Source organism: Coloeus monedula, assembly GCF_965178545.1.
Source record: "Coloeus monedula genome assembly, chromosome: 3".
Classification (NCBI taxonomy): domain Eukaryota; kingdom Metazoa; phylum Chordata; class Aves; order Passeriformes; family Corvidae; genus Coloeus; species Coloeus monedula.
In genome coordinates, this window is record NC_138783.1 from 80,874,728 (window position 1) to 80,898,533 (window position 23,806).

General features: G+C 36.9%; 1 protein-coding gene across 2 annotated transcripts in view; it reads right to left on the reverse strand.

Annotated features, from left to right (window-relative positions):
• NALCN (sodium leak channel, non-selective) overlaps window positions 1-23,806 on the reverse strand; it is a gene marked incomplete at both ends in the record, with an annotated part of 224,145 nt that overhangs the window by 71,270 nt on the left and 129,069 nt on the right. For both annotated transcript variants that reach the window (XM_082278001.1, XM_082278000.1), the window contains 2 exons: window positions 14,523-14,597; window positions 19,707-19,844. In XM_082278001.1, the coding sequence (XP_082134127.1) occupies window positions 14,523-14,597; window positions 19,707-19,844 (213 nt within the window). The remainder of the gene's footprint in view (window positions 1-14,522; window positions 14,598-19,706; window positions 19,845-23,806) is intronic.

Sequence of the window (23,806 nt, forward strand, 5' to 3'; positions counted from 1 at the left end):
TTTACAACTTATACATAAAACAGTACATATACATTTTGTAACTGCTGTGCATGAGATCTCAGATTGCTTGACTGGTTTTTCTATTTTGCCAATGAGCTCCACCCCCACTCTTCTGATAATAAGATTGGCTTTAATCTAGTGCAGCACAGTCCTTTTTTATCTATTCCTTGCTGTCTTGGTATTTAGTTTTTCAGCTCCTTCGGTCCCAGTTCTTTTCCACTTTAGCACAGTTTACCTTTCAGTCCTTGATGAATTCCTGAGGGCTCTAACAGGTCAGGCTCCTGATCCAGGCAAGCAGCATCAAGATGATGAGAGCAACAAAACCCATCCAGTGATCATCAGCCAAGTTAGCCCCAGAACAAGCCAGCAAAGAACATATATAAACCTATCCCACCCCTCTCCTCAACCCTTCAGACTGGAGCTTAAAAACATTCCTGGGGCTGATGTGCTGCAGCTGAAGGTGGAAAGGCCAGGTGAAGCCAGTGAGGGTAATTCCAGCCTGGTCCCACTCTGAGGGCTCTGGTAAAAATAACTAAAATTGGTTTGGCTGGGGCACACTATCAAGGTTCAAATACTTTACAACACATATTTTTCTGGCCACTGTCAGGAACTAGACTTTGATCCAGGAGGACCTTTGCTTTGGTCCAGCAGACCTGTTGGTTTATTCCAAGTCTAGAGATTCTTCCTCAGTGAGTTTCATAATAAATTTCTAAGGACAATTTGGCACTGGTTTCTTTTTATCAGAAACATATATGGTGAAATTCTACCAATCACTGGTCACAAGGAAGTGCAAGCAATTGTGAATGCCTTGGTTCCACTTTCAGGTGACACTGATAGTGATAGAGCATAGTGCCAATAATGCTAAAGTTGCAGGTTCAATCCCAGCATGGGCTATTTTCTTGAGAGTTGGACTTGATGATCCTTGTGGGTTCCTTCCAACTCAGAATAGTCTGTGATTTAGTGATATAATTAGAGCTATAAGAGAGGCATGAAGCTATCGTTCCTAGGATGTGAGAGGCTTTCCTCTGATGTCAGTGACCATCATATTGAATACCAAACATCACCATACTTCAAGAGCAGTAATTTTAGGGTAGAGGTCTGAAAGGATTTACATTTAAACACAGTACACCTGGGTTACCAAAGTAAAAGTTTTTAGTAGGACAATCCACTGCCATTACAAACAAGATATGTAGTTACGCCATATAATTTCATTATTGAAAAAGGATAAAATAATATTGTGGAATCAAGACATGCTCTATGGGGGGAAAAAAGGTACTAAACAGAAGGAAACTCATTAGAGGCACTACTGGAGCTGTTAAGGATTTAAGGATTTTGTTTTAAAGAACAATATAAGGCATACATATACATTTTCAAGCATTGGGAATATATTCAGCACTTTAATAAAATTGGCATGATTTTAAAAGGGATTTGATGTTTTTCTGCAAACTGTAAAACTCAGTCACTTTGAAAAACTGTATATTTGACAAGTTTTTTCTGTGTGGGTGTGTGTGTACACCTGCATTGACATATGCATATGTAGCAAAGGCATTTGCAGGACCTGAAATGGAGAAAAACTTTAATGATTCTGAAATTGTTAGCACATATGCGTATGTCTGTGTAGTTTCAAAATCACAGGCTGCTTGTATTAGAGAGCAAAAATATATACTATGTTTTTATGGTAAACACACCCAAAATATACATATAGGATATGATAATCAGATGCACAGAATGGAAAAAACAAGCATCTGCAAGTACACTCAGGAGGTCTTAAATTTCTTATACTCTTTTCAAAGAACATGGAAACAACTACAAAAAGAGGAGCTTGTCCTGACATTTTGATTGGTGCTTTTTTGCCCTGAACATAATTGCTTATACTACTGCCTAGAGGGTACCTCATCCTCCCAGAAATCACATTATTTTTAGTGCAGAATGGAATGTAGCACATTGCAAGCTTTTGAACTACCTCGAGGCACTGACTGTAAAACCAAAATATATCTGATTCAGAGGTTTTTTGTATGTTTTAGAAGATAAATATTAAGATTCTTTACTTTTTTGGTTTATTTTTCTGTCTTTTTAAAAAACCTTACTGAAATATTTTAAATATGACTGAAGGACATGTTTCTTTTCAGAAGGACATGGCCAATGCAAATGGATCTGCATTCTCTGTTAGGTTCTTAGTTACACCTTTTCTACAAGCTCCTTGCCTGACTCTGAGATCTCCCATCTTAGTTTTTAACCTGATGTCCAGAATCCTCTGACTTATAAGCAAAAAAGTAAAGGCAAGTAGTTTTGCAAAGTGGGTACCCTGCATTCCAGATACAGGAGAGGACGTGATGGAAAGACGATCTAACATAGCTTATTCCTTTCCATTCCTCAGAGAACTGATGTAACTAAATTGTCAAGGCCAGAAGTTAGAGGGAATGAATTAAAAATTAAAACAGGTCTCACTTTCCTTCAGAATTTGCAAGAATACTGCAAACCTCTTTGGAGCTCCAGAATGAAAAGGAGTAGTGGGAGAGGCATGAAACAAATGGATGTCTGAACAGATCAAATCAGGCCTACAGGTCACACTTGTTATTTGAAACACTGGAAGGGGTCACTTTTGCTCGGTTGAGCATGACGCAGTGAGGACAGTCCTGGAAGGCTTTACAGAAAACCTCATAGCAGACGTGTGCTCCTGAGAATGTGTACCTGTGTATGGGAGCGCCTGTGTGCACACACATGTATGAATGTCTAACACAGGGGGAGTTTGGCAGAACAGTATTTTACAAAACAAGAATATACACTGTTAATTTTCAAGGAAACATTAACACAAAGAAAATTTAGTTGTTTTTTATTGGAAAACAAAAAATAATGACCATCTCTACCATTTCAGTGGTGCCCAGTGACAGGATGAGGAGTAATGGTCATAAACTAAAACCTCAATATGAGGAAGAATTTCTTTACACTGAGGGTGGCAGAGCACTGGAACAGGCTGCCCAGGGGGTCATGGAGTCACCTTTTCTGGAGACAATCAAAATTCACCTGGACGTGTTCCCATGTCACCTGCTCCAGGTGACCCTGCCCTGGCAACGGGGTTGGACCAGATGAACTTCCAACCCCAGTGATTCTCTAATGCCATTGTGAATGATCTTATGACTTTCTCCTGCCCCTACTCATGCTTAGTCAAAATTGTCACATTATTGTGAGCTAAGGGAGAGCCAGCGAAATTCCCACACATGCATCAAAATATGCATTCTCAGCCACACCTTAAAGATAAAAAGGTATCTATTGAAACCCGTACCATCTCTTACAAATTGCAACTTTCAGCAAGTTTCCACAAATATTTTTTTCCACTTATTTTCACTAATACTTAACTGCATCACAGGATTTCAAGTCAGTTTTTCAAGGCAAACACATTTGAAACAAAAAGAAAATATGAGTGGTGCCAAATATAAATGTAGATCACATTATGGCTCTCATGGAGAAAATCTGTTACAACTCCTCTACTCCTGTACGAGCTGCAGCTTCAGGAAATGAGCTGGGAAAGTGATCTCCTAGAACTGAACCAGAAAATAATTTTCTTCCAACATCAGGAAGGCTTTTTAGAGAAGCTTGATGCAGATCTGTTGATGCCACAATTCAAAGATTAAAAATAACAGACTGCATTAACAGTTTCGGTTCCTAGAGCTATTGCAAGCAGCTTGATCATATTTGCTTGACTTCCAAATCCACATTAAGGAAAAGCTTTTATTTTTGTACTGCTTCTGGCATCCCACGATGCCAGAATTATCAATTCAATTATCCTTCATACTAGACAAGCTTTCTTCTACCAGAATCAAGGTTAGACAGAACTTGGCCTCACTCAGGGTACTGGAGAACATAGACTTCAGTTTGGCTGACAGTCAGATTTTAACTCATCTTCTTTCTATGACAGTTCTGCTGAATACACCTCTCTGTTAGTCCTCACCTCTGCAAGGCTCTTATAGGGGCTTAATTATGAAGACTTCTTGACAGAAACTAATGGATGAATGCAGAAATATTTATTCTTAGAAGCTCACAGTTAGAAGTTAAAGAAAAATAAGCGGTGCACTTAGTTCTGGTTGCTCCCTTTATTTGTTCTACAGACAAAAATATAAAAGCAGCAGGAGCATCTAGCAGAAGCTATAAAAATAACATGTATTTCCACTAGACAAGTGAGCTGTTTCAGTTGTTAGAACTGCTTCACATGAAGATGTTATGAATATCTGAAGGGCAAGAGTGCATGGAAACCAAATTTCACAGCTTAATATGTAGAAATAGTGAAAAAAGCAAACAAAAAATGAAAAGGCATAAACATGACAGTTCAACTGCTTCACCAATCATCATGAATGTGTACTCAAGAGGTCAGTACTAAAACCTTCGCCTGCTCTTCCTAGTATCTGATTTCAACAGAACAACAACAAAAAAAACCCCCCAAACCTAAAAATGAGTTAAAATTTGCAATCATTCCAAGCACTGAAAGCAGAAAGGTGCTATGTGTGCAAGAGAAAAAATAGCTAATGGAAGCTAATGTAGACCTGAGTTCTGCATTTCATTCCAGAAAACATTATTTAAATATTTTTATCTCATTGTCAGGGTGACTGTCATGTTGGAAGCCTAGTTTGTGTGAAAGCTTTCTCTCACATCATGAATTTCAGCAATAGATATATGCCTGGGACACAGAAACAATGATTATGAATTATTAGAAGGATGTTTTAGTCCAAAAAAGAGGAGTGAAAAATACCAGAGCAAGAGCCAACTTGAAAAATGAGAGATACCAATAAAATGAGAGATTCAAGGAAACCAATGCTGCATCCATGAATTTATGGAAGCTCTCCTAATAAAAAGATTGTTGCTTTGCAATTTTCTAACAATGGATGGATGAGTAAACTCCTTCGACAATGACCACGGAGAAGTGATCATTGGCACTAAGAAATGTATGGTCTAATGCAAAGAAAAGACAGCACTAACTGTTTCTGGATGTGAAGGAGAAAGAGCAGTAGCTGAGATAATGGGAACCATAGTGGTGATGGTGAGTAGAGAAAGGTGATAAGCATATTGGCAAGAATATTACTGGAAAAACATAGTAAATTCAAAAAAAGGAATTCCAATATCTTGATATTGATGCAGCAACACTTGTTAACATGTCATTGCAGAGAATATAAGACTGATATCCTCAACATCATTGGCAGTGCAGTGAGAGCCTCATTCTCTGGGGAAGCAATTATTTGTATCTTTGTCTTTTAAGACCGAACATAACTACAAAGCCTTAGTAGGATACATTAAAATACATGACAGTCACATTTCTGACATATTCCCATAGCAAATGGTGAATGTCTGGTTTCACACACACCACACTGCTTTTGCCTCTCAGCATACCTTTTGCTCCACAAGTGAGACAGGGCCTGTACTGCCTTCTGAACCAACCCAGGTGGAAGTCAGGAACCTCTGCAAAAGATCCTGCCAGATTTGTGCCACGTACCCCTAGAAAACTAACTGAAGTGCCGGTGCCAGGGACCTGCTACTTTATGAACCTAAATTCACAAATGCAGGCTTTGTTTTCTGCTGTGAGTGAAGAGAGATGACCAGCTTTGAATGCTTTTATCCTTCTCTGTTGCCATTATCATCTAAGTCCCTAACCTAAATTAGGATCCCAGCCTAGGCACTTCAGTAAGGTGCCTGCTGTTACACACAATGGTTTTTGGCTTCATTAATGTGAAAGCACCCATTTGATTAAATGTCAACGAAATATGGGTTACTAATTCATTAAACTTGGATTTTTATGTAGTTTAACTGTATTCACTGAAAATCAGGCATTTTGCCTAATTAACTGTCTAGACTTCCCCTGTAACAGAAAAAAGAGAGCACCCAACTTGGATGGGATGAATCATTCCCTGGAGGGTAACTATGACTACAGGCAAGTGCAGATGACTAGCTTAGACTACATGCCTAACTTTTTGCATGGCTAACAAAGTGACACGAATCTTGTCCCTTGACACTTTAGAAAATTCCAACCTTTATCTAAATGAATGAGAATTTTTTCCCTGGAATATAAGTGTTCAAAAACTTGAAGATGGTTGCTTCTAAACTCCTGAGAGTAGGATTAAATATAAAAACATTAAAACTTCTGTTATGTTTACAGTGTAAGTATACAGTATTATAACGATTTATTTTTTTCAGTATATGTCAGAAGATACTCTTACTTCTTTCTTAAAAATAAATGCATTTAAATGCATGAAGTTTTCTATTCTTGGGAGGTTTCTTTACATGGATTAAAAATGTGAATTCAATTGCTCTGAGTTAGCAATGAAAAGCACAGACACTGGAATCAAATTAATAATTGCAAATCAACAAATGATTGCACATGAATTTAGGATCAAAAGTACAAATTGTGCTTCTTCTGTCCAGTTTAGAGACAAACAAAGCTGAATACAATAGGAATCACAGTAAGAAAATTTTTTGTTTGCTCTGGGGATGTAAGTTTGGATTGTTTGGCATGTAAATACTACTTTAATTTAATAAAGAGTCCAACTCTTCAAGCAACCAAGTACCTCTGAGTTTTCCAAAAACAACAGGATGCTGTGGTGATCAGTCATGCAACAACAAAAAATATTTTATTATACTTAATATAAATATTTGATTTGAAACTTTTATTCAAATGCACTTTAGAGAAAAATGTAGGACTCAGCACTATCCCTTTAGAGACTAACTTGCTTTGTCTTGACTACAATTAACCAAACTTCCACTTACGTATTCTTGCATAAAAGGGAAGTAGTGTCAAATTCATATTTAGAATATATGTGCCAGAATTATCTTTACCAATGTTCAGAAATAAGATACTATCCCTTTAGACAGTAGGCCACCAAAAGTCTTATCATAATTCAGGTATTTTCTAATCTGAGTAGCAAAAAAGGAAAAGTAACTGTGTAGTGATAAAAAAAAAAATTAAGTTTTGCTATGTTTCCCTGACAACAAGAACAGAAAAAATAGAGTAGATTTTAAGATAAGAAAGATTAACACATAAATATTTATTAGGTTTTTAAAATTCTTTTCAAAGACATCTATACTCTGCTGCATTAATTCTGGAAAATCAGGTGGCTGTAGATCCCAGTATAGACCTCCCCATTGCCTCCATCACCATCACCACCACCACTACCACCACCAAAAACCCCCAAGCATTATAGAATGAGATTCCATGATAGTGCTGCCATTTTTGATGGCACTCAAATCCTAATTTACTTTATTCTACTGCAATTGTGCCTTCTTATGAGACAGATTGCCTAATGGATTCCTTTTATTTCTTTTATGCTTTTGCTGTGAAAGCTCTGCAAAACCCACTAAAGTTTGGTTAACTACCTCCTTTTTGCAAAACTTCTAAGCATTTCAAAATGTGACCCGGAACCACTGACATCAAATTGAAGAGTTCAGACATTAAACATTGTTAAAACAAGAGTCTATCTCAACAGAAAATATAGCCAAGAATCTATCATTATCTCCTTTATGAAAGTTTCTGTTTTCAACATCAAAGAGTTAAAAGTGAGATTTAAGAGAGAAAATGAACATGGCAAAAATCTGTTACTTTTCAAAGCACATAGGCAAGATAATATAATTCTAAAGGCAACTCATTTTAAAAAAAATTATGTATACTATGAGTAGATATAGATACATACCATGATATATAGGTAGATACACATACACACACACACACACACACACATATACCTCTACATATAAATATACCTCTGCAGCACTTCCTGCTTTGATATGGATTTAGGGGGGAAAAAAATCGTATGTTTCATGGTGTGGAGCAGAGCTGGAGGGAAAGGAGCATGTACATCTGACAAGTACTTTCACTGGTAAGTGTGTGAATTTAATTCAATTAGAAGAAAAATGTCCCTACTGCATATTGTTGCTTAGTCCTCCAAGAATTTCTGTTGCCAGGTAGTAAGCATAGGGAAAATATTTTTAGTAATGGATGCCATCTGTAATGACGTTTTGAGTGTGCACTAGTGAGCACAGACAGCACATGTGTGATGACAGAAATCTGATCTTCCTTAAGGGATTTTCTCTTTGAATCAAAGAACTACACTTATGTGAGATTTCAACAATTTAAAAGTGGACATATGTTCCTGATTGACTCAAGGGGCCTAAGCCCTAAACCAGACTTTTTTTGATTCCTCTTCATATTGGGAATTTGTGTATGAACCCAGGGATGTCACTTCAGCTTTGATTCTCCAGTAGTAAAATAGGGACACAATAATCTTGTCTGATACAAACTGTAAGATAAACCCTCCAAAGTTAGTGAGGTAAGGTGGGTTATAAGCATAAGGTAAACAAAATGTTATATTTTGTTAAAATATTTTTTGCTAAAAAAATATTGTTAGAATTTTATTATATAATATATTTTAATGGTAGAATTCCAGGAAATAGGATTACAGAGGTAAGATTACATGGTCAAGGAAGTTAGACCATGGCTCATGCTCAGAGATGCTTGAGATGCTTGCTCTTTCCCTTGTGGAATTATAAACAGTGAAGTAATGGCACACATTACTGGTGGCCTTTAGCCACCAATGGGCTCATCCTTATGCTATTTGCAAATTGTTTCTGAAATCCTGTTCAGATTATGAAACACCAGGGTGTAAGAATGAGTACAGTAGGTTAGATCAAAGGTCCATCTGTCCAGTACCCTTTTTCTGACAAGGACCAGCCAAAGGGTTCTGAGAACAGACCAAAGAAAGAGTAGTCTTATTTCCTGTGTGCTTTCTCAGGAAAGCTGGGTTATATGCTTGAGAAGCAGTGCCATACAGGTTTCACTGCTGTAAGCTACAGACTATGCTACAGATGAAGGAAAGATAGTTCATACAGTGAGGGTGGCTTGAGGATAATCTTATGGCTGGCTTCAAGTTTTCTTGTAGCGGCCCTATTAAAAAAGTGTGTGTCTCTCAAAATTGTCCTCCAAAAGTATCTGCTACTCTTCAGTGACTAGAGAAGGAAATCTACATGAATATTTCAAACTGCATATACAACATTATAATATACTGGTGAAGTGAGATGAATTCTACCCAGGTGTTTAAATCTTCATAACATTTTTAAGGAACTTCACTGACTGCAAAGGCTGTTAAAGGAGCAGGTACTAAAACAGCAGAGTAAGCCCAGAATGGAGAAGTCAACAAGGCAAACTCGAGTTTTCCCATACAGAACAATGCTATGAGAATCTAAAAGTTTATAAAATTCTGATAGGAAATAGAAAAACATAAAAAATAAAGCCATATTAAGGAGAGGACATAAAACTAGACAAGAATAATACACATACAGGCTTTTATATTAATAATAAAACTTTAAAGCCCCCCATGGTTGAATTAGAATTTCTGTCATTAAAAACTCCACAATGTTGTCACAAAACACATCTCAGAAACTTGGTAGCAGTAACAGGCAGTAGGATCCTACAGAATCAGACTATGCAGAACAGGCAACGTATTATCCAGATGGAGAGTTCATGGCACCAGTGAAAGACTGGTGCTATATGTTACAGAAATTCTACAGTCAATGCAGTGAATAAGGTAAATGCATATACAAACAGCACAGAATCCACGTGCCTTGAAACTGTGTCCCGAAATGCAAGAAGTATTCCACACATGTGTAAATGAGGATTATAAAGTAATTTCAAAATGCAAAATAGTATTCAAGGCCTAAAGACAAGAAGTAATAACATTGGGAAGCCTTTGTTTACCCTCATGTATGTTTAGAAAAGGGCAGAAGAAAGAGAAACTTTTTACTCATAAGTGATTCCTTGCTGACTAATATAGTCAGAGAACACCTAAGTGAAGAGGTAGCTCATGGTTTATTACTGAGCAAGGTCTATTTCATGGCATAAATATCAAAAAAGCTATTATGTTACAGTGATAAAAATGCTCTTAAATTCAGATTTTACTTTACAAGTAGAAGGTCAAATCCATCTATTACACTGAATTTAAATTAAAAAATTAATTACTTAAAATCATAAAGCTTTTGAAAAGAAGTTTAAAGGAATGGACAAATGACAGAAACTGGGAAGGGGGGGGTATATGGAGTAGCTTTAAATATCCTGTTTTAGAAGCACAGAATACATCCACCACCTACAGAAAAACTCCAAAAAGGTCAACAAGACCAGCAAAGTCAAATGGAGTGCAAAGAAGACTTGAAAGTAAATGGATATGTTTCAGAAAAGAAAGCCATATGCTAAGCAAAGAATAGAGGAAAAAAAAATCCCAACTTAAATTCTAGCTTTTTTTGTATAAAAATAATGGCAGATCATGAAAGACTTTGAGGGACTAATTTCTAATGAAATAAAATCTAATAAGAAAGCTTTTAAGGACATAAAGAAAGCAGGATGTCTAAAAAGAGCAACAGACTATTAATTGGGTGTGTTCTGAAAAATAAAACCAAAACAAGAAATTAAAATAAACAGTGTTGGCCACAGACAAGGTCAAAGAAGGCCATAAACTGTGCCAAAGACTGATCTTCTTCAAAAAGGTCAGGAGAAAAGCTTTCGGAAGATAACTGACACAAGGTCAATTTGTTACTCTCCAACACCTGATAGCACTCTCTCAAGACTTCTAAAGGATCTCAGATATAACAAGGCTGACATGCAGCAGTGGTAGATAATTTGTCACCTAAATAAACTCTGGAGTGAGAGGAAAGTGGCAAGTGTGACGAACTTTAAAAAAGGGATTCAGGATAGAGTACAAGAAGTGGGAACCTAATCAGTCTGACTTCATATCTAGGCAAATTGATAGAAATATGTAACAATGGAATCAGTGAATATGTGGAAAACATAATGGGAAAAATTAAAACAGCTGCTGCAAAAGAAAGTCATACTTCAAAATCTGTTAAGAGTGATGAATTCTAAAAAGAAAGTTAAAACTTTATCACAAAAGGCAAAAGACATCAAAGAAATCCTCTCAGTTTCTTTTTAACTTTGGGGCAATAGTTTAGGGAGAGTGCAGAGATGACAGGCCTAAAGGACAAGCAAGTCAGGATCGTAGTTGATAGATTTCTTGTGCCTAAGTTTGGTGTCATCTGCATAACTGATGTACCAAACGCCAGAGAAAAGGGCCCCACGGGAACATGAGCAGGATCAATGTCATACCTGGAGACTAAGTAGTGTGTTAGGGTCAGTCTGGGTTGCTGCAGAGGGTCAAGTTCATTGCACAGATAGATGGTGACTATGAGCTATAGCGCAAACCCTTTTCACTTGAGCTATGATGGCAGACATAGAGGAGAGGATGCAATGTGGCAGAGGGTGAGAGATGTATTGCAAATGAATAGAGCTGTAAGGATACAGAGAATGATTCTGGTCTTAAACCAGCTGAATGGTGTCTTGGAAAAGCAGATTCTATTCTTATGTGTGCCTGTGCTGCTAAGTAAATCACTTAAATTAATCTTTCACAAGTTCTATGTTTGTTCTACATACTTATGAGGGGTACCATAAAAAAGACAGAAAGGAGATTAATAGTTTTGTCTTTGTAGCAAAGCCTGAATACTGTGCAATAAATAATGCACAGGATCACACACTGTACAATAAATGGACTAGTGGTTTATTAAAATGAGCTCTATGTACTCTTTGCACTGAGGCCAGACTTTTGGAATTAATATTATGTAATGGTGTAATTAAAAACTAAACCATGATGTATATCCTTAACTAAATTTGCACTGGCATATTTAATTCTAAAGGTTTACTTTCTTTTAAATACATTATATTATAATCTCACTTAGACTCTCCTAGTAATTTGATGCATTTTTGCTTTTATTTATACTATTTAAATACATTTACTGAAGGAACATGCATACCAAGTGTTTACATATCATTTTACATTCTAGAGTACCTTGCAAATATTAACTAATTAGTCCTTTCCCAATAATGTGAAAGATAAGTAATAAAATTTTTCTTATCAAGTTCCAGGAAAGAAAGTAAGTCATAATTAAGAAGAACACAGCTCAAAAGGGATTATTAGGTAGGTGTGATTTCTGGCACAAATATATTCTCCTTCCTGCCTAAAAAATAATTCAGTATTTCATCATCTGAAAATTCCCTAGGAGTTGAGCTTTACAGCCCATAAAGGCAGGGAAAAAATATATCTCCAAGTATGGCTAGCATTACAATTTCATCATTTTCAACCAATCAATGTCTTTTACATTAACAGCTTGAATTACTTGACTCTTCCCTTGGAACACCATTCATCTTTTAATTACAGATGTCAAAAATTTTTCTGTGCAGCAATACAGATTTATTTCTTTATAGAAATGGTCTTGATTAAAATATAACAATTACCCTACAATCCTGCTTCTTCTTAAACTCCATTTTTAAGTTGAGAATTCAAAATATCATTCAATTAAAAACTCTTTTTGCTTTATCTTCTGAGATAAGACAACCAGTATTTCAGCACAGCAGAGCACAGTCACCATCACCACTGAGCCTGTGATACCATTGCATTTTCCCCTCAGGAAATCTTTTCTGTTCTAGACACTAAATCAGTTGTACATTCATTCCAGTAATCTCATATCACTGAACTCCAGGAGCTGACCCCTTACCTCCTTTCACCTTAGGCATTTTTAAAATATGCAACACTTTGTATAACATTCGTTTGCATAAAATACCAGAAGGGAATGCATTCAATATGTAATAGTAATACATAATAGTAATAGTCTTTGAAGTAATAGTCTTTGAAGAGACACCACTGTTCAAGAGAACATTTCAAAAACATAAGTACAAGTGAACTAGCGTCAGCCACCTTGGACATTTTTATGCATCAGAATGGTGTATAATATGAATTATAATGCATGTAGAATCCATATACCATTATGCTATGTCCAATTGCAAAGTGCTCTGCTCTGGTTAAATGCCCTCCTGGGTCATGGAAACAGTCTGTCATTGGCATGGTAGCAGAAGGTCTGGTGGCTGGGCAGCAGTTTTATTCTGACCCAGTACTACTCTCATGTAGTTATGCTGCTGCAGTCTCGAAGCTATGAAGTTGAAAGATTGTTTTTAACATTGTATTTATGTCTTTTACTTAAGTGTACTCTATTGCTATCATAGAGACAGAATTCCTAACAAGATTTCAGACTGAAATGTGGCAAGCATCGCTAGTGGTGGCCTCTCATTACTGCTTTCTGTTCACCACTTCCAAAGCAGGTGGCTGAAGCACAAAGCCTTGCTGCTGCCATTTAATAAGCAAAGGTGTAGACTTTTAAAGTGCTTTATGAATCAAAGATGCTACATTTCACAGAAATCCACTGGATTTCGTATCTTAAGCTCTTCAGTCTGGAAAATTGATTTGTGCCCCTAACTCATGCAGACACTATGAAAAATTTCCTGTAAGATTATCAGTATGATATGACATTGCTTACCATACATCTGAGCCCTTTTCATTTCAGATCATTTTACCTCTTGAGACTGGTAAAGAGAAAAATGAATGCCCTTGATTTGGCCTACTCGGTTTGCATACTCAAGAGTGTCCTGCCATCCCAAAATCATCTCTAAGATCTCTCACTTATGTAAACTGATCAACTGAAATCCAGTATGTGTGTTTCATTGTCGCAGAGAATACCTGTCCTTTTAATTTATTTCAAGTTTGCAATACATGCAGATATTTAATACTGCAACAGCAAAAGCAGTATTAATTTCTGCATTGACTTCTATAAAGACAAATTAAAAGTACATAATATTGTCATGTAGAACTTCAATGTAAAATATCTCAGCTGTCTGTCCTTATTTTTCAAGGACTGAAAGAACATAATTCAAAAACAAGAACAAAAGCAACAAATGATGGCTATAAGCCAAATATTACAGAAGAAGTTCCCACATGTTAGCTCATGCTATCTCATGCATGAAATAGGGAAATATTTATGACTTTGCTTCTCTTTGTACAGATTAAAGCACAGCTATATATTTATTTAAAAGCTATGGATACCTTCCTCTCTGGAGGTTTGTGCACAGGGTCAGAAAGGCCAACGTGAACTCTCACATTTGTTTTATATGATTGGCATTTGGGGTTTAAAGCATGAGAGAATGGCTTCTTGGTCCTCAAATGAGGAGAGTCAATCAAACAAATTAACTCCTCCAAGCATCTTCAGCCCTCTCCTGACACATGGAATAGAGTGTGCTCTACTGCTTCTTGACTGTGGACCCTCTCCTGGTACCCTCCCCTGCAGTGGAGCTGTGCTGTGCTCACAAAGCATGGGCAGGGATATCTTTCACTAGTTTAAAAGCAAAAAGATGGCCTAGCTGTGATTTAATTTTTTTTTTAATTACAAGAGTATCTAATTTGACTGTAATTGATTACTAAACCAAATTTCTACATCTCTTTTATGATATCTTAATTTTCCCTTAAGGTTGTGCACTAGTAAACTATCTAACAAAATACTGCTATTCACTTCCGCATGTACTATTTTGTTCATTGTGATGAAGACGTTTCCCATCTTTTGCCACAAAAAGTAAAATGCCTTATTGAAAATACTTTCAAGCACAATAAAAACATTCTTACTTGTTTAAGTTTCTTTAGATCTTCATCAAGTTCCAAGTTGTCCAAAATAACAGCAACAAACAAGCTGAGTAGAATCTACAAAACAATTGTTAATGATTTGTTAAAGTTTATCTTATTTTTCTTAAGAAGTACTGTTAAATAACATGTTAAAATGATGGCCCTGCTGATGTAAACACGATTCTTGCTTTGACATCTGTTGAGCTAGTATCACCTGCTACTATATATCTGCTAGCCATCTTGCAAGTAGTAAATTGTTTTTTATCTTACCATGCAATTAGTATGAGTTTAAAAACGCTCAACTCTAGGTTTGATGATCAATGCATTATATATTTTTAACAATATACTCATTAAAACGTACTACACATGAAGAGAAAATTAAATTAATCACAAATAACAACAACAATAATAATAATAGTAAAATAAATGCAAAGCAAAATCCCAAAATATCTTGTAAAGCTAAGGTGGTTTTCAATTAAGGTGTGACTTTTTAGCCACCTGACAGTCATTTACTTTATGGACTTCCTTTATGCTCAGAGTGCCTCTGTGAAAAGTAGCTAACTCCACTTTGGAAGAAAAGTAAGCTGCTTCATTATTTGCATGCATCACATGTATAGGAAACTCATGTCACAGGACAGGAAAATCATGTACCTCTATTTACTCTACATTAAATATCGTTTAGATATGTTTCTAGGAGGAAGAATCCCAGGGAGAGAAAAAAAAGTGTGTATCAGTATCAGATTATTACATTTTCCTTGTCTACAGATACTGACCAGAGGCCAAAGAAGCTGAAAATGTGACTGACATAGCTGAGAAGCAGACAGGAGAGTATGGTAGGTGACAGAGGATATATCAGCATACATAATCAGAAAACTTCTATATTAAGGCAGTAAATATGTATATATACATAAGTCAACAGCTCTCAGCAACTGCCAAGGTTTTAGTCTCTGAAGTTTGATGTAAACATTCTCAAACACAATGAGCTTCTACAGGCAAGCACCAATTTCTGATATACCAGAGAGGTACCAGAAGGTAACCTAACTTTTTTTTAAGAGAGGTACAGGCACAGAATTTTTCTGTGGTCTTGGACCACTGAGTGACAACCACAGCAAACATATCCTTCCACCACTACTTTTAAATGAAGTGTAAGTTTACCTGTCATATTGGAAATTTATTCCCCATCTATATAGGAAATGAAATTTAAGTGGCTTCATTTACCAGACAAGGAGTTTGGAACTCAAACTGTATCTGAGTTGAGTGTGTGGACCTTATTCCAAGGCAGGATTTTCTTTCCCTCCATGAACTATAAAGGTTCAGAAGACATAGGAAGGACTCTGGCCCATAACTTTCAAAAAAGTCAGAGTTTCGAAAAAACAATGTTCCTGCACTTATTCAAAGTGACAAACTGTATGTGCCACATAAACAATAGAACATATAATTTTCAGTGATCCAACTATTACGAACAGTGGAAAAAAAGACAGCATTCATAACAGCAACACAAGACAGAGTTCTGATAAAATACATAATCCCTGGCACGATATAGAGGCCCAGAGAAGCTGACTTTAGTTTCAGGATGGACTGTGGTGATGCACCCCCTCATGCCACTCAAGCGACACTATGATCTGAGAAATGCTCATTAGGCCTCCGCCTTGATGAACTGCACTCGGACTAAGCCCCTCTTGAGCTTATCAGAAACACTGTTCCCTAAACAGGGAACTAACAGGTGTCTAACGAGCACCTGATGTTTAGTGAACAGCCTGGGAAAAATATTTTTCTTGCCTGCAAAACAGCCCAAGAGGAGTAATATTTCTGTTGTTAAAGAAAGTTACTGACTCAAGTTGTGGCCAGGATGGAAAATTACTACGACTAAAGCCCACTCTGTAATGATCCTATAAACAGTGGTCCAAAGTGAGATCCTTTTGAGCACTCAGTTCCCAGAACAAGATGTATGTCTCAAACACTTGGATGGCTGTGGAGCCAGCCAAGGACTTTTAGTAATGACAGGCAAAAATCGTTGGTAATAATCAAGAACTATAGGTATTAAATGCCAGAGGAAAGAACAAGGTTTAGATGGAGAATGGGGGTGAGGCAGAGATAGGGCAGCACTTTTCCACCAGCTGAAACACAACACAGTACAGTGCAAGCGCAAGAATGACTTGACATGGATGTGGGCAAGGCATGGGCATGGACTGTAGGGTGGGACTGACACCACCACAGACCTCCAAAGCCCTCTAACCCATTTCCAGAAGGCCTGAACAGACTGTGCAAGATAATTAATTAGCATAAAAAGAGAGAAACCTGTCCATTAAAATGTTCCCCCCCAAGCCCAGGCAGCACCCTCCAGTACCCTGGACATACATCCCACTGGACGTACCGACACAGCTGGATTTACACTTACTAGCTGGATAATCACCCCCAGGATTCTAGACATCTCATGAGCCAGATGGATGCTGCTGGATCGATGCCAAATCCAGGCTCAGCATTCCCCCAGCTGGATTAATGCTGGAAACAGGACTAGTGATGTCTTTTTCTCTCTCCTTTTCTGTCTCTCTTTCTTTATTTAATTCATCCATACCTCTTGAATGTCTCTCTTCCCTTTCACCTTACCTCTTTATTCAAAATCCACCGCATTGTGCTTATATAGTAGGTCATATACTACAGTCAACATACTAATTTCCATGCCAAGTGGAACTTTCTGATTGATTGTGGACCCTCTGACTTTTGTCATTCCTTTTGACCAACAAGCATTAAGGAATCTTAGGTACCTCCTTCATCTTAAGGATGGGTTGTCACACACAAACTACTTTGATCCCTAGTTGCTAATGAACAGTTTTGCTATAATTCCGTCAAGATTTTACAGTATGGTGTTTTCGTTCTTCAGACATCCTGTTCATTCTATGAAACTCCAGTACACGCTGCTCAAAGCATACCAGTTAAGGAAGTTCAGTTCCATACTAAAAAGACATACAGTACTCATTAAATGTATCACCCCTTACAGTCTTGCTGATTCATGCACTGATATGTATCCAGACAAGACTTTCATTAACTCCCTTTTTGCTTTTTTCCAACAAGAACCAAAGACAATGTACCACAAAAGAAAAGTTAAATCCACTTGTTATTTGTTAACTTCCTCTGCCGCCATCTCAACTAATGACAGTCCTTGTTTCCAAGAGAGGGAGTCTTTTTTGAGCTTTAGTTTTCTTTTGCCTTCTAATGTGAAACCTATTAATTTCTTTCCAAGTCTCTAAAGTCTGCTATGCCAAATGCCTGCAATTATCATTCTCAATTCTAATTGTACCCCCTCTTCCGGTTGATGAAAGTAATTTCTTCATTTCATTTTTGTTATTCACTGATGGCTGTTTATTCTTAGAATGCTTCTTTTTGGTTTTAGTAGCAGCCCAACCATTTTCATGCTCCCTAACCATTTCCATGTTATTTTCTTTCAAATTTCTTTTGCCTACAGACAATTGTGTCCTACACAGTTTTCCCTTCCAAGGTCTGAGGAAGATCTTAGAACTGAAACTAACAATTTCATAAGCCCAGATAATTCTGCAAAGTTATCTTTGCAGGGTTTCTTCATTCATGTGGAATTTGCATAGGTGAATGAGAAGAAAAGTGTACCCTTATGGAGCAAAGCAAGAACTGTGCATTTAAATGCAAATTCCCTGCCAAAGGGCTGAGGATGGTGTACTGAAAAGTGACTTCGCTCCTAGCAAAATCAGTGCTTTCAGTAAACAAATAGGAAGTCCCAGATGACTCTTTCAAAATAGAAAACATACAGTAGAATACTGAAATTGTTTTTACAGCTAAATTATTTCTCAACTAAGATATGAATTTTTAGCAGATAGGTCACTTGACACAATTTTACTTCATGGAATGGCTTAATACTCATCTAAGAAGTAAAAATGGATTCCTGATTAGAAAATGTTCTTGATGAAGAATTAAAAAAACCTCAATAAGATTCTCTTACAATACAAGTAACTGCTTTCAAATCCATGACCAAAAGCTCACTTCCCTTTTGCTTTATAACCCCAATTCCCATGGAGTTTTAAAGATCACTCCAGCATGAAAAGTTGTATTTTCTGACCCTTGTGAGCAAATTACATGTCCTATGTATCTTCTGATACATACATTTGTTTGGCTTATACTTTAATGTGATTAAGCAGCTCTAAGAGCATGAAATGCACTTTATTGCCATTTATAAAGTGGTCAAGTATTCAATCCATATGAAGGAATCCATTACACCCACAACTGTTGTCCAATTATTCAGTCTTTAGAAGTGAAATACACTGTAATGTAAAAGAAGTAGATACAAGCTGGTGGAGATTGTATAAATACAGTTAATACCTTATGTAAGTAGACATCTGAGCAAAGGAAGAAAATGGAATGAAGAAAGTGAAAATAACAGTAAGTGCATCAAAACCTGCAGTGAATGGAAAACACAAAATGAGCAATAGTAGGAGTGAATTAAGGGTGCATAAAATGGTTATTTTCCTGATTGTGGTATTTTCTCTGTGTTGGTATTCAAATAAAGTACCGAGCCCTTATTGATATAGGATAACCAAAGAGATGTTTTCCTTCCCATTTTCTCTATAAAAGAAGGTAATAATTCCATTTGAAATGCATACAGAAAGAAACATTGGCTTTTGTTTTTTTAACATAATCCACATTTCTGTTTACATGCAGGAACTGCTGTATTAATTCTCATCATTTATTGATTGATATACTATATCACATATAGTATATCACATTTCCATGCATTGATTTTGTATCAGGCAACAGGACAGTAGGGATGACTAGTTAAGAGTTTGTATCTTAAGGTTTTACACTTCTCACTTTAATTGCTGTTGCAAAGAGAATGCAATGAAAGCTGAGGAGATCAGTTCTACATGATAAATAAAATCACTTAACTCTGAAAGCATTAGAGCTGTGAAGGTACAAGACAGATAACAATTATATTGGATCTAAGAAGAACAACACCTCACAGCAGAACAAAGGTCACCACCTCATGTCACATGGCTGAAGGGTAAATTTATTCTACCACATCCACAAACTAAAAAAGCCACCTATGCTAAAAATGAGCACCACAATTAGTTTTAACTAGCTGAGAATAATAAGAAATACAAGAGCTATGAGAATATTTCAAAAGTAAATGAAACACAGCACAAATTTTAAGTGAAAACTTACCAGAGTAGCAAAGAGATGATATAGTATAAAATATATAGCAACTACTGGTGCCCACATATGTCCTACAGCATTCAGTGTCTGATCCATGACATCCACCCATCCTTCCTGTGTGAGAATCTGAAACATTGACATGAATGCCTGCAAGAAAGAGAATTGCAAACATATTAACAAATTATACTAATATGGTTTTATTGACACATTCCTAAAACTGATTTTACAGAGCAGAACACCTGTTTTGGTTTGCTTTTTTAAACCTTAACAAATGTGTTTTACTTTTAAAGCCAAGTGAAAGGCTATTCATGAGCTAAAGGAGAAATAAATAGCTTGGTCTTTGACAGAACTGTAAACTGCAATTTGTAACATAGTCCAAGTTTCATTAGCCCATACAAAGAACTTTTTGGTTTTCTTCAGTGCTGAAAAAATAGGCTAAATATCCTGAGCATCAGGGATCATTGTTTTGAATGTTATATTGTATTGTGATTTTTTGATTATGCTTTTTCTTCCATGTTCCCTCTCTACAAATATAAGCGTATACCAAGCGTTACAATTAAATGTGACCATAAATTATGTTATCTTGATAGCAGAAGTGTTTTAGGCACTCCACAGATGAGAATAACCAACACACAGCAAGGTCTCTTGATTCAGCCAATCAGACTTTTTCCTCCATATTTTTTAAATAGCATTTTTTGTGGAACTTCTGTAACATTTTCAAATTCCTTGAGACCAGGTATACATGTCAAAAATATAGGAAATAATGGGAATGTTTCAAACAACTTTATTTAGCCATAGGAACATATGAAAGCAGATAAGCCTAGAACCCAGATACCTTTGAAACCCCAGCTGGAGCCTGCAGCACCAACTAGAATTGAACTCAATGTGAGCAATGTGTAACTGCAGATGTACATCCTATACTGACACTGAGGAATTCACACTGCCTAGGAAACAGAAATTTGAGTATGGTATCAATGAGGCCAAACTATTGTATAAGTTTCTTTTGCTTTTGCCTGACATCCAAAGCATTCTCTTCCCAGACAGTGAGGATCAAAGCTGGTATCTTACTGAAGTTTATGCATAACAAAAAAGGGCTAGAAACTGAAGACATCAACAGTGCAGCATACAGCTAGTAAGATTCCTAGAATTCAAGATGTTAACACAGTTCCAAGGATATATCAGATCTGTGCTCAGTGTGCCCAGCAGCAGCAGATTAACGCATTAATGCAATGGCACAAAGAGAAGAGGATTCTTCTTGTCAAACTCGTGAGAAAACAGTATCCAGACAGCCCTTCACATCAACTTACCCTAAACTAAAACCTGTGCTGGAAAAGCTGAAAACATGTAGCTATACAAAGTTATGTGCTTGGGAAACAATGAAATGGCTCTAATTTATTTTTAAAGCTGCTGGCAAAAACAACTGTTGGGAGACTTAAAGTTTCTGTTATTATTATAAACCACAGGAAAATACTTTGCTTGGGCTCTTTATCAAGTGTACAGAGTTTTTCAAACAAAAAAAATTATTTCTCTTAGCAGTTTCTTCCAATGTAAACAGAACCATTAAGGTTATACCCTCACCCCTAAGGAAGTCCACTCCAGGTTGTGACTTCTCACCTGCAGTGAAAGCAAATTTACTCTAGAGAAGACTGTCCATGTGCATGTATACAGCACTTGGTTTCGGCTCCATGTGAGATCCCTATGGCTAACAATCATTAATATGTGGTGACAAGAAGCTGGTTCAAATTATCTGAAATAAAAGGGAGGATGTGGCATGACTTGCTACATGCTGTTTCTGTATCATGAAATCAAGCGTATACCAAGGGCTATCTGCCTAACATTTCAAAGGAGGGCCTGCAAGTACGAAGCATGCTAGGATGGTGTAACAGGACTGGGTAAGGCAGGGACAATCTAATCCAGTGCATCTTGTTACACAGGCACTGCATAAAAGACACTGCCTTTTTGGAGTGCCCAGTTGGAGAGAACAATTTCCATGTCTGTACCCAGGGCTTGCCTTGGAGAAGGTTTGCTGGAAGCAGGAAGGAAGTTGACTAAACAGTATCAGAAGACCACTGATACTGCCTGTCCATTCTTCTATTGACCACAGATAAGGATTCTAGCACTAAAGCTTTTTTTCCTCTGTTGATTTAAAGAATACATATTTTAAAGTGCTCAGCACTGCTTCTTGGTCTCAGGTTCCTTCTGTAATGGGGAGCTGAAGCTAAACCAGGCAGCTGTCATTTGGCTGCACTCAGAGCATCCCTGGAGCCAGTGGCCATTGCACCTGGCTGGTGTGGCACTCCTTGCTGAAGCATAAGGTGGGCACTACATTAAGTAATACATCCCACTGCTAGCTTTAAAAACACCTGAGGGACTGCATAACTTAACAAGTGCAGTATCCTTTCTTCTGAACCACACTTAATTGTCACAGCTTACTGCTTTTAGAAAATACGTATTTTACTTAATTCTTCAAGGTATAGAAATACATTCAATACTATGTTGTGGACTCCTCATTAATACAAGCACTAGATTAATGTGGAGAAGAAATTCTTCTAACGTCAAAAAATCTAATCTTCCATCCAAACCAGTTGTGCATAAAGCATATAGTTTTATAAAATGGCCTTTCAATATAATTTAAGCACTTCATTATAACATGAAAGTCCAGTACAACGCAAAACATTAGCTTTAAGTAAATAAAGCAGTGCACAATGAATATGTGCTTTGCACCAAGCAATCTTCTTTCGAGCAAGTTATTTTAAGCTGAAAGGTGTACCTCCCACTGTTTATTTTAAAATTAATTTGAAATGCAACCAGCTGACAGAATCAACATCTGTGAAGACGAGACTTAGAAATTTATGCAAATGGTGATTTTCTGAATTAATTTGTGTTATAGAAAAGACTGTCAATTTCTTTGAGTATTTATGCCCTGTTACTTAATGAGCTGTTTTAATGATGGAAGTCAAACTACCTTTTTATTTATAGCGTAAGATTGGCAAAGGTTTGGTAGAATATATGAGCCAAAGTGCCAGTTCTGACATCTTGTCCAACTGTTACAGGGGTGGTGTCACACAAATTATTACTTAGAATTATAATGCACTTGTCTTGTAACTGGTGCTTGAGCACAAAATTTTAGGGACCAAATTCCAGTGGCCTAATTCATAGAAGCAGTTCTACAATCATCGGAATTACTTCTTCAAATTAAGTTAAGGGGGTTTAGGACATTGCTGTAACATCCTTGCAAACTGTTCTACCAGCATAAACTTATGTTTTCCTTCTGACACAGTCATGAGGGCTCAGTGATGCCCTGAGAGAAGAGTAACCGTCCTGTAAAAACGTGGCAGTGATACTGAGATTTTAACTTCATCAGAGAATTAAGACTGCATTGTTCATCTTTTCTTAATATGTGTTGCTTAGATTGAACTAGTATTTCACATAATGAACTTTCTCCAAGCTCAAGGCTAGGAGCAGAGACTTGGTTTTGTGAAAACTCGGGGATTATTGCTGCTGTGATCAGTTGGGCCTGGCTTTCATCTTGTGTTGACCCATTTAAAAGAGGGGCAGAATTCCCAAATTTGTAACTTGAGACACAGAGCAGTCAGCACATGGCCCCAAACTCCAAAAGAAACCAGGGCATGGAAGTCAGGGACACTAACAATGTGTTTTGTTCTCCATAAAGTGAATTTTCTTAGCGGCCACCTTACACCTATTTGAACAGTTTCCCCCTCCCATTCCTTCTTCAGGGGGCCCTGTCCTTCCTCATGGCTCAATATGTGCAGGTGAAGAAGATGTGCAAAAAGAAGAGATGGCAGATTGGTTAAAAACAGTAAAGCAAACATCTGTATTTTTATACTTAGTATTAGAGAGAAAGCCAGTCCATTTGGCATGTTGTAATGGCCAAAAGAAGGGTGAAATTAGTAGCTATGGCAACAGTGAGCTTGTGCCTATTGATTTTCATCAGGAAACCATGTGAAAACATGCAATTTAGCGGCATTAGCAAAAGGAGGAGGTCTATTTGTTCCAAAACCCATACTGTGCCTTCTTATAAAGCACTTAGTTTCAAAATTATTTTAGGTTTTGTCTGTTTCAGTGTAGAAAGCACTTTAATATACAAA